Below are 13,948 nucleotides of genomic sequence, written 5' to 3'. Positions count from 1 at the left end.
AGCTCACCAATATTTTATATGAGCAAAGCCATAATAGGTACAGATACATCATAATCAATGCTAAACAAAATTTATACTTCAACCTAAAGCAAAACTCCAAATGCGTCGGGTAATTCGAATGACCAAGAGCTCACAACACACAAAAACGAAATGAATGTCATATCCATCGTACGAGAGGAAACCAGCACAAAGGTATATAGTTCCAGAAAAAGAAAGTAGACGGGAAACACTTTATCTGTCTGCAGATCCATCAGGTTCTGCAGTTTCAACCTCACAGAACCTCATCAATGCATCCAAAAATGCTTCAGTGAATGACGATTGGCCCATCGCCATATCGACTGGTGCTTCTTGATCCCACTTATCTATTTCATTGAAAATACTCGCAGCTTTCACAGCGAGCTTTTTAATCTTTTCATGAGCGTATTGATGACGCTGTTTGGCTTGTATTGCCATTCCTCCAGGTTCTTGCATGAGGGTATTGAGTCCCGTTGCCCGGCAGTGGAGTGCATGTTCTAGGGCAGGAATAATCACATACTTTCCCAATGCATTTGCGTCAGAGGTAGCTCCAAGTTGTTCTGGCACCGGCGACCTGTTGTCAGGCGATTCAGATTCTTTGGTCCTTTGATGCGAGGGTGGTTGAGGGGTCGACAGAGATTGTGGAAGAAATGGAGGGAGTGACTTTTGTTCAGCTAGCTTAGGAGTTTCTGACATGTTGCTAGAAATTCCGAGAGAAGAACGGGTTTGGTTCTGAGCAGAAACTGACGCTCTACTAGGTACTGGTTTGCGTACGACACTATCTGATGCAGGCGGCTGCCTTTGATTTTGTGCAGGCAGTGCAGTTCCACCGAGCGATTCTCCTAGTTGCAAAAATGTCAGGTCGGAAGCTAGCGACTGCTGAAATGCCTTATCGTAATCTTTAGTTGCAGGACTCTCATTCTTTTTCATTGCTGGCAGTTGTTGCTGGTGCAGTTGAGATGATGGCGTTCTAGGTACTGCTGGTATTGGTTGTTTCTGGGGTGATTGAGGGAGAGGGACTTTGGTCGGCGATGCCAAAGGGGATGGTATCGACGATTGCTGTTTTTGGGGAGACTGTGGTACTAGCTCGGTACGCAATGTTTCCTTGGACCGCTTGTTTTCGAGATCATTATTCTCAACTATATTATTATTATCCGACTCTGTCGACCAGTTACCAGGATTATGATTCCGAACATTAGCAGCGGCGCCACTTAGTGCTTGAAGGCCTGCGGTACGACCCCCAGCCGGCCGCACAGTGCCAAAGTCCCACAAGTCTTCGTCATCTGGGGAGGCTTGTGCCGGTTGTGGTGATGGTCCAGAGGTGTGTTCTTCACCATAGTCTGGAGTTCCGCGCCCATGGATCGCCTGCCACCGTTCATGCCGTTCGATTAACTCTGTTAGATAAGTCGTTCTCTTAGCCCTCCTCAGAAATGGGTGCTTTAGAAGCTCCTTTGCCGTTGGTCGTTCTCTTGGATCACGACGAAGACACAAAGCAACAAATTCTTTGAATGATTTGCTGAAGCTCCCTTGCAATATCGGCGGATTGTTTTTGGGAATGAGAAACAAAACTTTCATTGGATGAATATCCGAATAAGGGGGCTGTCCAGTCGCCAGTTCAATTGCAGTGATACCCAATGACCAAATGTCTGCCTTGTAGTCATAGCCTGATTGTTTGATGACCTCCGGTGCCATCCAGAATGGGGTTCCGACGAACGTATTTTTCTTTGTCATGGTTGCACTAAGCTGACCAGAAACGCCAAAATCCGCGAGTTTCACCTGACCATTTCCACTAAGAAGAATATTGGCGGCTAAGGGCAGATCAGTTTATGTGAATGTTCCATACATTGGAAACCTGGCGTTTCATACCTTTTATGTCCCGATGTAATTTTTGGTCGCTGTGAAGGTAGTCCAAACCGAGAAGCAGTTCTTTGAGAATGATCATAATGTAGTCTTCAGTGATGAGCCCTGACCGCAAGATATCTAAGCAGCTGCCCCCTGCGCAATACTCCATGACTATCCACAGGTCAGATCCCTTGAGATACGAACCAAGGTATTTGGTAACGTAGGGGGAGTTCATCGTAGACATGATAGAAATCTCCGTTATGATATCCTCCACTTCATCCTCGGCATTTTCGACATCTATTATCTTGATTGCGACTGACTGGCCCGTCCGTTTGTCGACACTGTATTGAAAAACGAAGATTAGATGAACTGAAGTTGAAGATGGGGTTCGACAGATTTCAAGCTTACCCTTTGTACACTTTTCCAAAGCTCCCTCCACCTATGAGTGAATTATTAAGACATATAACATAAAGGTAAAGTCGAAGTCGACAGAAAAGAGGAGTGCCGTACCAAGGGAGTTTTGCTTAGTATAAAGCGTCTCGGGGTCCGCGACGACCTGCATTTTTGGTCGACTCAAAAATTGCGGATCGGCTGTCCTTTGGTGTATTATCGTCGAATATTATAAGACAGAAGTAGACAATATAACTTCCAGCTGATTATAACTTGCCAGATTGGCCCTAAATACGTCCTTGGTTGACAGTGTGAAATGTCGATGTGACGGTTGGTCTCTCACTCCTTGCAGCCAAGGGGTGCCGGCAAGGAGTCGCGCTGTTCCGTGCCCACGTTGAAAATAAAACCTTTTCAAACGTTTATACCGGGTTGACACCTATTATTTTCAAAATGGGATTTGGAGAAATTGTCTAGATTGGCAGAGTGTGTCGAAGAGGCATTGACAAAGTCATCACAAACCCCCACGCCGGTCGTCAAAGAAAAAGCGAATGAACGCGCGATCTAGCGGTGTCGATACCGGAAGATTAACAGGGCAGTTTCCAAGAGAAATATGAAGCCAAACAAAACAACGAGGGAGGATCGAGAGTCTCAAATAATACCCCCCGCTCGTGTTTATTTAGGCAGCTGTTGTTTAGTTCAGATCGTTAGCTGCAGCAGAACGGGATGAAGCGGCGCACTATTATGCTGCATGCATGCCTATCTAATCAGTGTTGCTGCGAGGGGAACTTGCTCCCAACAGTGCGGGACGGTATGCGTTGTCTTCTTCTCGCAGGGAAGCCTTGTAAATCACATGAGGGGTGAAGTAGCTTCTATATATATGTCCAACATGTAAAGGCGTCGATTATCCTTGAATATTAAGATTACAGTCGTAGAAAGGGCCAATGACCAGCTCCAAACCAGCTATGGCAACTCGAGCTGAGTCGAGCGTGTAAACAATCAGCAAAAGCCCCGGGGGGGTGTGATTGGCGGGGGATGCCAAACACTGCAAACAAGGCAGGCGGTGACACCCGTGATTGGCCGAATGCCATCGCTAGCTTTTTCAGCGCTGTGGGCGCCTCAGGCCTCCAGGAACCCGCACCCCTTCATTGGCCGACAGCGCCTGCTCTTGTGTGCAGTGGCAGATTGCACCACTTTATGTCCGACTTACTCCCTACTACTATGACTACTTTCTCGTCTAAGGTCATTTCCCGCCATTGTCGTAGCAAGAATAGTAAATCATGCGAGGAGTGGCTTATTAAATGCTATTTGCAACGACGGCGATGCCGCCACTCTACCTAGAAGGATGTTGAATTCTAGATTCCAGCAGGACGCGATAACCTCTAGCTTCATGAAGATAAAAAAAAAGTGGCCAATTCAAATGTATGAAAGTCTTGTGCAGTTGTTTAGAGGTAACAGCCATCGAAAAAAGTGTCCATATGGCAAATGATGTCTCAAAAGGGTCGTAATCAACATCCATTGCAACGCCGCTTGATATGCAGGTCATAATTCGAGTGAGAATGCCGTAATAATCAATCTTCCAAGTATCCTATCATGACTGTGCCATTTTTGAGGCCCGCATCTTGAATGGAAGTATTAAGCTCTTGGAGTAGATTCTTCCCCATGGCATTGAGCTCAAAAATAACTCCGGCCTTCTCTTGGAGCGGTGGCTCAGACTTTAGCCATTCGTAAATACGCTGTACTGGATCCGCCAGAGCAAAGCGCCGGATTACCCTACCCGAGGGATGGCGAAATTGAATACGAGTAGTAGTAGCAGGGTCTGCAGGTGGTTCTGTGTGATTGTGGTCCGATGGAATAGCCCGAAAGATAGACACATTGGGATCCTCCTGTTCTTCAGGCTCCTGCTCTTCCATGGGGATATCATCGACGTCAGTAGCTCTGCCTTTGCCCTTCAAATCACCAACGCTTCTGGTCAATTCGTCCGGATCTTCAATCTTTTCAGGAGTAGCCCCTTCGAGACTATTTTTCAGAGCCATCTCCATCATCTCCTCCTCGGTCATAGCTTCTAGCTTCTTTTCTTTCGGAATCTCAGCTTTCCGCTTCGCAACAGGATTGCGAGCATTTTGTTTCAGGCTATATCGGTCAAGAAACTCGTGGAGTTGCATCAGAAAATCTGCGGGTTTAATAACTGGCGGGCCTGACCACACCTTGACTTGTTCGCCAGTTCGTGGATCGACAATAGCAATATGCGGGTAATTGTCCGAAACATCGCTGGTCTGAAAGTAATACTGCAAGTACGGGATTCCGCGTTCATCGTCTTTGTTGTATTGAAGAAAAATGAAGTTCTCTTTAACAGTATCTCTCACACTTGGATCCTTCCAGAGGTCACGGTTTAATAGCTGGCAATCAAAGATTGAAGGATCTTGTATGTTTATCAATAGCCACTTTTCACTCTCTCGACCTTCTTCACGGGCTGTATCCCAGGGCAGCCTGGACATCAATTCGAACGGTGGTCGGTACATCTCAGCGAGTAGGGTCGATTTGGATGACGTTTCGGAAGCGCCGCCAGTCGCTCTGGATAGACTTGCCCTTTGTGAGTTCTCGGAGGCTTCTTCCCAGATGGAAGAATCGCGTTGATTGAATATACCAGGGCGGTCTAGAAGAAAAAGTCCAAAAGGTTAGTTGGTGGGAATAATTTGCTTCTTGGGGTGTAAACCGACTATTTCTGGACTGCCGCATCCGCAACCGGTTCAAAACAGGATCCAGTTCACCAAAATCTTCTGCCCCCGGACCTACAAGCGTTTCTGTTGTTCTTGCGATCGGTGCACGTACGCCATCTGAGGAATCACCACCGGCAGCGTACAGCTCCTCTTGTAGCCGCCGAGCTATAGCAGCATCATCTTCGAAATTTAGATCGGGCTGTCGTGAAGGCGCTGATGATCGTGCTTCATCCACAAGGACATCGTCATCTGCATCTGCGTGATGAATGACATCACTGCCTAGATTGTTGCGGTGCGTCGGTTCGGTTTGTCTGGACGGTTGTATCTCTGCCCCACCGTTTTCAAAGTAGAGTTGCATAGCCTGCTCAATGTTGAAGTCTGCGATCTCTAGATATTGAGTTGCAAGCTCTGGCGTAGAGCCTGTAACCTCAGTAAACTGTGCTATCACGTCGCCGTCCATTTTGGCCAATGTGGATGTTGATAGAAGCTTTGAATTTTGGGATAGAAGTGGCACCCGTAGTTCAGGTTAACGGCGTTTCGAGGAGAAAATGAGGGAAGCTAAAAGAAACTCAACCTGGGAATTTGAGCACTCATCCAGAAGGGAAGAAAGTTGATAGAACGATTATAAGTCCATCGGCTATTTGAGTATAAGGGTAAAAGCTGGGTGTTTGTAACAAATTGCGTTTGCTGAAGTGAAGCTGCTAATAAACAGTAGTAAGGCTACATCCACTATCGTCATCGCTATGGCGGGACCTCTGTAAAAAAAGATGTTCCGCTTCCGTTCTGATGGGCAAGTGCAGCCGGGAATAAGTACGGCCGCGCGAAATCACCAAAAGCGTAGCCGTGCATAATTATCAGCATAACTGTAATTGCGCTTATGGATTTTGCAGATCGCCGTAATAAATGAGTTGGGCGTGGCTCTCGGAAGACTTGCCTCGCGTACAACGCGTCGCGGTCTTGCCGCTTTTAATGTTTTGCGGCGCGGCACGCGTTCTACAATGTACCTCAAATGTACCTCCTCCTCTTCGGTACATCCACCATCCGCGATTGCTCTCGCCGTTTTCAACGCACACGCACCTGCATCTGAAATGGCAGCCACAGTTCTAGGAAAGCGCTCACGGGCTGCAATTGACCTTGAAGGTAAGCCAATACTCCATGATTATCTGCACCTTCTATTTTTCCTAACTCTTCCTCAGAGCCCTTGCCTTTGCGCTCTGGAAGCAAGCGCCGGGCACGACCGCCTCGAATCCACGAAGAAGAACAATCACCCAACTTGTCAACGGCCAGCCCCAGATCCAAAGCTGTCGACTGTTCCGGCCCGTTCTCCGAAAACGACGCCAACGTCAAGAAACTGACGATCGGTAATAGTCGTTCGAAACGTAACGTTCGAAACGACAATACCTTATCGCCCTCGAAAATCGATTCACACTTCAAAGCTTCCAAGCCTGTGAACAGTATGTCTATTAATAAATTGCATTGCACCGAGCTCTTCACCGCTAACTCGGCTAGATGAAAATGTCAAACCAACCGAATTCAAAACTCCACAGTCAAAACGGTTTCGAGATGCGCTCGCAAACTCTCCTCCAGTCACCCCAAAACACCGAGTCCAAGTTGGGGGGAAATCTCTTACACCTCGCACGCCGAGGAATGCGGGAGCCCCAGCAACCAACATAACCGTCTACACTCCTGCTAGGCAGATGTTCGCACGAAGTGCAAACCCTGGTCGCCTAATCGGACGAGAGCGAGAGCGGGCTGAAATGACTTCATTCATTGAAGGTGGTATGGAATCGCGCAAAGGAGGATGCATGTATATCAGCGGCCCTCCTGGCACTGGAAAAAGCGCCATGCTGGACGAGGTATGCCGAGATCTGAATGTCCATTCAGTAGTCAAGTCCACACATGTCAATTGCGTCAGCATGCGAACTGCCAGAGATATCTATGGGAAACTCATCGAGACATTGTGCGATGATTCGGAGGTCTTCTCCATGAGCGAAGCCGAAAAACTAAAGTCCATGTTCATTCCTGCGAAGAAGTCGACGAACCTATATCTAGTGACACTAGACGAGATCGACCATCTTTTAACAGCCGACCCAGAAATTCTCTACTCTCTTTTTGAGTGGTCATTAAATAGCAAATCGCATTTGCTTTTGATTGGCATTGCCAACGCATTGGATCTCACCGATCGATTCCTACCTCGTCTGAAAAGCAACAACATGAAGCCCATTTTGCTTCCGTTCTTGCCTTACAGCGCTGCTCAGATTGCCGATGTGATAAATGCCCGTTTGCGATCACTTTTACCCACACGCGAAGACATCCCTTCTGGCTTCGTTCCTTTTGTCCAGCCAGCTGCGGTACAGCTGTGTGCAAAAAAGGTTGCGTCCCAAACAGGGGATTTACGAAAAGCATTCGATTTAGTCAAACGAGCTATTGACGTGATCGAGCAAGAGACTCAAACAAAGCTGGAAAAGGAGAATACCAATGACGTGACGAAGAGCCCATCGAAGCCTGCTCTTACAGAGAATGTCAATCTGTCGTCACCTCCAAGAACTCCCAATGACAAAGTACGCACTTTGGTCGATACGTATACCGCTCTTACTGCACCAAGGGCATCCATTGCTCATGTTGCACGTATTACTGCGGCAGTTTTCAGTCAAGGCACTACCCAACGCTTACAGGGGCTAAATTTGCAGCAGAAAGCCGCTCTGTGTGCCCTTGTGGCTCTGGACCGAAAACGACGCAGTGGTAAGATGTGTGTTACCCCGTCCAAGTCCAAGACAGCCGCACCTACTGTGCGTGAGCTCTTTGATTCCTATTGCTCACTATGTCGGCTGGACAACGTGCTTCATCCGTTGACAGCCACAGAGTTTAAAGACGTTATTGGCAGTCTCGAAACCTTGGGCCTTGTAGGTGAATTTCAAGGCCGCGGAAGAGGAGGGACAATTGCTAGCGGATCAGGGATCATGCGTACGCCATCCAAGAGTGGAAGTAGCGCATCTACACCTTTTAGGGGTACTGATGAGAAGGGTCTCGCTTGTTTTGTGATGGAGAAAGAGATAGTTGATCAGATCGCTGGGCCCGGCGAGGGTATTTTAAAGGCGATGCTTGCTGGCGACTGTTTATAAATTCAGCCTTGCCAATGTTTGATTCGTAAGATGTACTACGATGATATATTGCATTTTGATCAGAGTTTTTTTCTGTTCTAGCGGCGTTTCAGCGACGGTGGGAATTATTGCATTTGGAGCCGGTTTGTATAACTTCTTGACAGCATTTTATCCAGCGAAAGCTTGAAGGGGCAAAGTTAAAATAGAATCATGATAAATAAAACCATTAATAATGATCATTAAACGTTCTTAGGATGACTGCGGCTTTCGACACTCGACACTCAGCTTATCCAGCTTATCTAGAGTTAAAACTGGGACTATCAGTCAAGACCTGTACTTGAGTTCGCTCTGCTATACATTCAAATCCAACCCGTAAGCTTTAGCAGCCGTCCCTCCCCAAACAGCCGCCTTATCATCGTCGCTTAGTCCCAGAATATCAAGGATATGCGCCACCACTTCATGCCATTTAGCCCAAGCACCAGCACCACCTCCACTGAGGTTACAGATGGGCCAATCAGACCCAAACATAATCCTTTGTGGGCCAAAGGATTCGAAAACGACGTTTAGCCATGGAAGCATATACTCAACGAGATCCCTTGTTGCTATATTCGCAGCCTGTGCTGGTAATTCCGAGAATAGTCCCGAAAGCTTCATATACGTCGGTGGCTCTGCGGCCATCGTGCTTATCAGTCTCTTCCATTCCAGAAATTTGGGATGTCCGCTAACTGCCGCTGTTGGCGAGATGTGCAAGTTGGGCTTACACAGGTGATCTGTCAGTGTATGAGTACCGCTATGTCAATAGTATAGATAATAATGACTGAATGGAAACATACTGATGACAATGGCAACCATGTCTTTTTCTGCTACCTCATCATAAGCCTTTCGAATCATCGTAACAGCCTCTTGCAACTGCGACAGTCCTCCCTGCCTTGCATCAACGCCAAGGTCAAAAGTCAGCCTCCGTCTGCCCAACCATCTCAGACTCTTGATGAAGTCAGGCTGAATCATCGTTCCCGGCGGCTTATCCTGGACAAGATAACGTACACCACGCATCTTGCACCATACATTTTCTTCTATAGCACGCTGCTTCACAAGTGATAGATATCGTTCCATTGCCACCGGGCCAGCTGGCACCGGAGCCCAGGGGATAAACGCCAGAAGAAGTTCGCGCTGCGAATCCGAGTGGCCTTCCCCTTGCAACGGTCTGCCCAATGCTATGCGCGTGAGATAGGAAACTTCATCGAGCACGTGAGTCCACCCTTTCTCCCCGTCGGTTTCGTCCAGTGACGAAATGCGATCTACCTCGAGATAGACGAATCCACGCAAGTGTTTCCCAGGGGGTGGAGAGTCAGGCTGTGCCTTTGTTTGTGCTTTTTGAGTGGCACAGTGATGGTATTCATCGACAGAGTATTGGGCACCCAGCGGATTTTCGGATGAATGCCAGGCAATGGTTGGAAGGTGAGCTTCTGGCCATAGATGGACGTGCGAGTCAATGATCGGGATGTCCATAATTGGGTTATAGTATTCTTTGCATGCTATATTTAATCCTTTAATGGGGGTTTCATCTATGGCACACGGTCCACGAGGTCGGGTTGCTGATGATGTCAGTCAGTTGTGTAATACAACGTGAATAAAGGAACCATGGATGAGTGGCAGACTGCCAATTGTTCGGGCTTACTGTCGCTGGGTAGACTGACGACTTTAAATAGCTTGCTAGTCCTCCAATGCAGAATATATAAGTTTCAAGAGAGGAGATGTGGTTCTGAAACAAGTAGAAGGTGCTGTGCTGTGCTGTGCTCTCTGGCATCATTGGTGGAATTCGGGGGTCATTGCCCCGAGCAGGAGAGCTGGGTCATTGGTGAGCGAAAATACAGACGCTCTTCTTTCTACAAAACGTATAAATAGAAACAGATGAGGCTCGATTTTTTAATGCTCTGGCACTGACAGGACAAAATTTGACTTGTCGATCAGTTCGTAGATTGTTCTGCATATAGTCAAGACTGTTAAGCCTATGTGCCTCTGACAGCACGTGGTATTTTATCTCTGTCACGGCTGTATTTATCGATCGTATTCATTCTCGCTTTTTAAGTTGTAGCAAGTAGATCATCCACAACCAAAGCCGAGGCATTCAATCGCTTCAATCTTGTCCAGCGATTTTAGTAGCAGGATCTTAGAAGTCGGGCTTCCCCCGCAACATGAAACAAACCCCACCAAGACCGTGGGTGTGCGGGGTGCTATTCGACTCTGGTCAAGCAAGCCATCCATTGTCATACCTAGCCTGCAAGATCTGGTGCTTTCCCCGCTTTTGGCTTTTGAGACAGCTGCAGCGTAGAGAAAAGCGAAGCATAATTATATCATAACGATTATAATACTATTAGTTTTATGAATCGACCATGTATGCTCGGCAAGACGAGATGCTTCCCCTCCTCTTATCCCTAAGCCGAAGGTGTAGCATAACCGATTTTCTCCACTTCTCGCAACTCGCATTTCACAACAATAGGAACTTTAATACGAAGAGTACTGGGGTCAGATGGTGTTCACATGTAATTGAAACCGCGGCTGTGCATATATAATCGCTTAAACCCGTCGCCAAGTAGATTAATATCAACCTCCACAACCACGAATCTCTTCAGTTCACCCATACCCCATTAGCATTTCCAACCCCCTCAACCCCATTTCTTGCGGCAGTGATAGCCACAATGGCAGCAAATGACACCGTGAACATTCCCCAGAAGCAGAAAGCAGCCATTTATGATGAACCAGGAAAAGTCTCAACAAAGGTCGTTGAATTAGACGTACCCGAGCCTGGAAATGGCCAGGTGCTGATCAAATTGTAAAATTTCAAGATTTGCTTTATCCTGGTAGAAAGCAAGATGTTAATATCATATCTCAGGACTCATTCCGGTGTCTGCCATTCCGACTATGGTGTCATGACAAATACAGTGAGTAGAGCAAGTCCGAGAGAAAGAAATCCGGCAAGTTCTGCATTCTGAGGCCTTGATAGTGGAGAACACTTCCATACCCTACCCAGCCCGGCCAGGTCGGTGGTCACGAAGGCGTCGGACATATCGTCAAACTCGGCCCTGGAGCGGAGACGTCCGGACTCAAACTTGGTGACAGGGTCGGGGTTAAATGGGTGTCCAAAGCATGTACTAGCTGCCAGGCCTGCTTCGCTGGCGCAGACGGATGCTGTTTCAATCAACAAATCTCAGGTTACTATACCCCAGGCACATTCCAGCAATATACTCTCGGACCAGCCAATTACGTGACCCCCATTCCGGATAGTTTATCCTCGGTGGAGGCAGCACCGATGCTTTGTGCTGGTGTCACAATGCTATCAGCCCTCAACCGCAGCAAGGCTCTTCCAGGACAATGGGTGGTCATTTCCGGAATAGGGGGACTGGGTCATCTTGCGTGCCAGCTAGCTAGCAAGGGAATGGGATTTCGAGTTATTGCAATCGATCATGGTAGCAAAGAAGAACTAGCAAAGCAATCCGGAGCCGAGCACTTCATCGATTTCACCAAGTTTGATAAAGCGACCCTTACAGAGCATGTCAAAGCTCTCACTGATGGGTTGGGCGCTCATGCCGTGGTCGTGTGTACAGCGGCAAACGCGGCGTATGGCCAAGCAGTCCAGCTCCTTCGATTCAATGGAACATTGGTTTGCGTGGGTATTCCGGAAGGCGATTTTGTTGCCATTAGTGGAGCAGCACCGGGTATATTGATTGCTAAGCAGCTCAATATAACAGGGTCAGCGGTTGGCAACCGGCAAGAAGCTATGCAAACGCTGGATTTTGCGGCGCGAGGGGTTCTCAAGACACATTATCAGACCAAGAAACTGGAGGACTTAACCAGTGTATTTGAACAGATGGAGAAGGGCCAATTGCAGGGAAGAGTAGTGCTCGAGTTGCCCTGATAAAGCTGCTATGGCGGCGTGAATACCCGTCAGCATCGGAGGCACTGGCGCGTATGTTCTTGGAAGTAGAGCGAGATACTCCTCGAAAGAATGGTACTAAAGCGTGACTCACCCCGCATGCAGGCGGACTCCACAATAGCGCATTGGAATATCTTCGATGCAGGTAGTGATATCACCTAGCTAGTATAGTATAGTATGGTATAGTTAGTACCGCATAGTGTTGCCGAGCAATAATTATCGATATTAAATGTAACCGAGTCAGCACGGAGCCCAAGACCCTGGGGATTATCGCTGGCTAGCCCCTATGCCCGCAGCCTTAAATGAACGATTGGACGTGAGGCTCTGGAGGTGCCAGCTGGGGGCGCTTACGTCTGAGAACGTGAGTGATAATATGAAGGTGTGATATAGGTGTAGCAAGGAGGGCAAGCGCCGAGCAGGACGGTCCTTCCCGAGTCCACAGACACGGGACTGCAGCCGGGCCACTCATCGCAGTCTGCCTTGCCCTTACCCTGCCTGCTTTCTTTTCTTCCTGTTTTCATCAGTCTTCTTCACCTTCTTTTCTGCTGCCAGTCTCATTCGCTGCTCGATTATCGGCTTCTCCGCCCCAAAGAAGAAGAAGAAGAATGATAACAATGAAATGGCATTGCCCCCCCTCCCCCAAGGCATTCTCCGGATCAGCCTTAGCTGCAAGCTGCCAAGCATGGACTCGCTAAGCTCATAAGCTCGGAACACCGCCAGTTTGTTGCTGAGACAGCGGTGTCTGGCATGTTCCGCCCCAAGCTGCTAACTACCAGCATCTGTCGCATTCGCCATCTGATTGCTGGACACGGAATCATGGTTATCGCAGCTGATGGAGTTCGACATCAACATCGACACCTTGGACACGACCACGCCGCATAACTAACGCATGGCGCCACGGCGTTGGCCCGGCCACTGTGGAGTCTCTGTGTTCTGTCTCTGCCGCTTGGACCAAATCGACTGCATCGTTCCCAAGCTCCAACAAAGTCGCCAACCGCCTCCGTGCCCCAATTAGTGGTTCATATATGCTTGCTCCATTCATCTGGCCCCTCATTATGTTCTCTGACCAATGGAAATTTTCAAATTAAAATTATATATGCAAGACCTGCGCCGCTGGGGCTGTCCTCGACAACCTACGAGCATTGGCAGTTATCTATCTAAAGGGGGGAAATAACGCTCGCACATAACAATGATACCACACCCTAGCCGCTCGAGCCTCGACGAAGATCGTCTCTAATTAGTTCCAACACCGGATCATCAACCGGCTTGACAGCGCCGTAGCAATTTATAAGCACCGCCATGGCTTGCTGTCAGTGCATCAGCCCAGAGCGTTTCGCACGCCCGATGAGAAGGTGCCGCATACACGAAAGGGAAAGCTGCCATCCAGTCCTTTGTCGACGACATTCAGACTCGGGTGGGCTCGCGGGCATCAGCCGTACTTTCTCTTTTTCATTTCATCGTTCATGACTCAATACATGATCCGCTCTCCTTTGATTCGAGCATCAATGCATCGAAGAGTGTAGAAATCATCGTTGCCTAGATGCTATCAAAGTGGGAAGATGTCGTTCTTTTCAAGTACGAGACGAAATTGTTATTATACGACTAGAGTCAGTAATATGTACTACTAACATCCTACCGAGTTAGCTTCAGTAAGGAAGTGTTGGCCCACCGGCTCGAATTCCGTTTTGATTTGAGCTCAATTTAGGTTACAGCGACTAGAAAAAGTTCCTCGGACTTCCAAATGCAAAGCGAAAAAGCGCGCGTGGCTCTGTCGCCCGTTCTCTGTCATCTCCTTTTATCACCTTAATTTAAGCGCCGTTCTGTGCCGTATCGCGCCTGGGTTCATTGGCTATCTGCAGCCTAAAAAGAAAGGTTTAATAACAAAGAAAGAGAAAATGATTACGATATGACGTTTTCTGTAAAAGCATAAAGCCGATCTGGACGCAAAT

General features: G+C 48.0%; 5 protein-coding genes across 5 annotated transcripts; 2 read left to right on the top strand and 3 right to left on the bottom strand.

Annotated features, from left to right (window-relative positions):
- Nucleotides 1-231: 231 nt before the first annotated feature.
- Nucleotides 232-2,419, bottom strand: BGW36DRAFT_293721 (kinase-like domain-containing protein; the record flags this gene model as incomplete). Its single annotated transcript, XM_046211027.1, has 4 exons — nt 232-1,823; nt 1,882-2,198; nt 2,266-2,296; nt 2,368-2,419. The coding sequence occupies 4 exons, from the start codon at nt 2,417-2,419 to the stop codon at nt 232-234; spliced, it is 1,992 nt and encodes a 663-aa protein (XP_046072753.1).
- Nucleotides 2,420-3,522: 1,103 nt separating this feature from the next.
- On the bottom strand, nt 3,523-5,861 carry BGW36DRAFT_317629 (putative UBX domain protein). Its single transcript, XM_046212583.1, has 2 exons — nt 4,965-5,861; nt 3,523-4,900 (listed from the first exon to the last, which is right to left on the bottom strand). The coding sequence occupies exons 1-2, from the start codon at nt 5,422-5,424 to the stop codon at nt 3,816-3,818; spliced, it is 1,545 nt and encodes a 514-aa protein (XP_046072752.1). The 5' UTR covers nt 5,425-5,861; the 3' UTR covers nt 3,523-3,815.
- Nucleotides 5,862-5,996: 135 nt separating this feature from the next.
- On the top strand, nt 5,997-8,305 carry BGW36DRAFT_339274 (putative cell division control protein Cdc6). Its single transcript, XM_046213033.1, has 3 exons — nt 5,997-6,104; nt 6,161-6,418; nt 6,474-8,305. Exons 1-3 carry the CDS (start codon nt 6,053-6,055, stop codon nt 8,084-8,086), a joined length of 1,923 nt encoding a protein of 640 aa, XP_046072751.1. The 5' UTR covers nt 5,997-6,052; the 3' UTR covers nt 8,087-8,305.
- A 111-nt stretch (nt 8,306-8,416) lies between these two features.
- Nucleotides 8,417-9,574, bottom strand: BGW36DRAFT_294565 (amidohydrolase family protein; the record flags this gene model as incomplete). The annotated part of the gene is made up of 2 exons (XM_046211112.1): nt 8,417-8,835; nt 8,899-9,574. The coding sequence occupies 2 exons, from the start codon at nt 9,572-9,574 to the stop codon at nt 8,417-8,419; spliced, it is 1,095 nt and encodes a 364-aa protein (XP_046072750.1).
- Nucleotides 9,575-10,764: 1,190 nt separating this feature from the next.
- On the top strand, nt 10,765-11,981 carry BGW36DRAFT_425997 (putative alcohol dehydrogenase; the record flags this gene model as incomplete). Its single annotated transcript, XM_046220198.1, has 3 exons — nt 10,765-10,898; nt 10,959-11,007; nt 11,070-11,981. 3 exons carry the CDS (start codon nt 10,765-10,767, stop codon nt 11,979-11,981), a joined length of 1,095 nt encoding a protein of 364 aa, XP_046072749.1.
- Between the last annotated feature and the right edge of the window lie 1,967 nt (nt 11,982-13,948).

This window comes from Talaromyces proteolyticus (genome assembly GCF_021365285.1).
Source record: "Talaromyces proteolyticus strain PMI_201 chromosome Unknown BGW36scaffold_5, whole genome shotgun sequence".
NCBI lineage: Eukaryota > Fungi > Ascomycota > Eurotiomycetes > Eurotiales > Trichocomaceae > Talaromyces > Talaromyces proteolyticus.
This window is presented reverse-complemented; position numbering and strand designations above follow the sequence as displayed.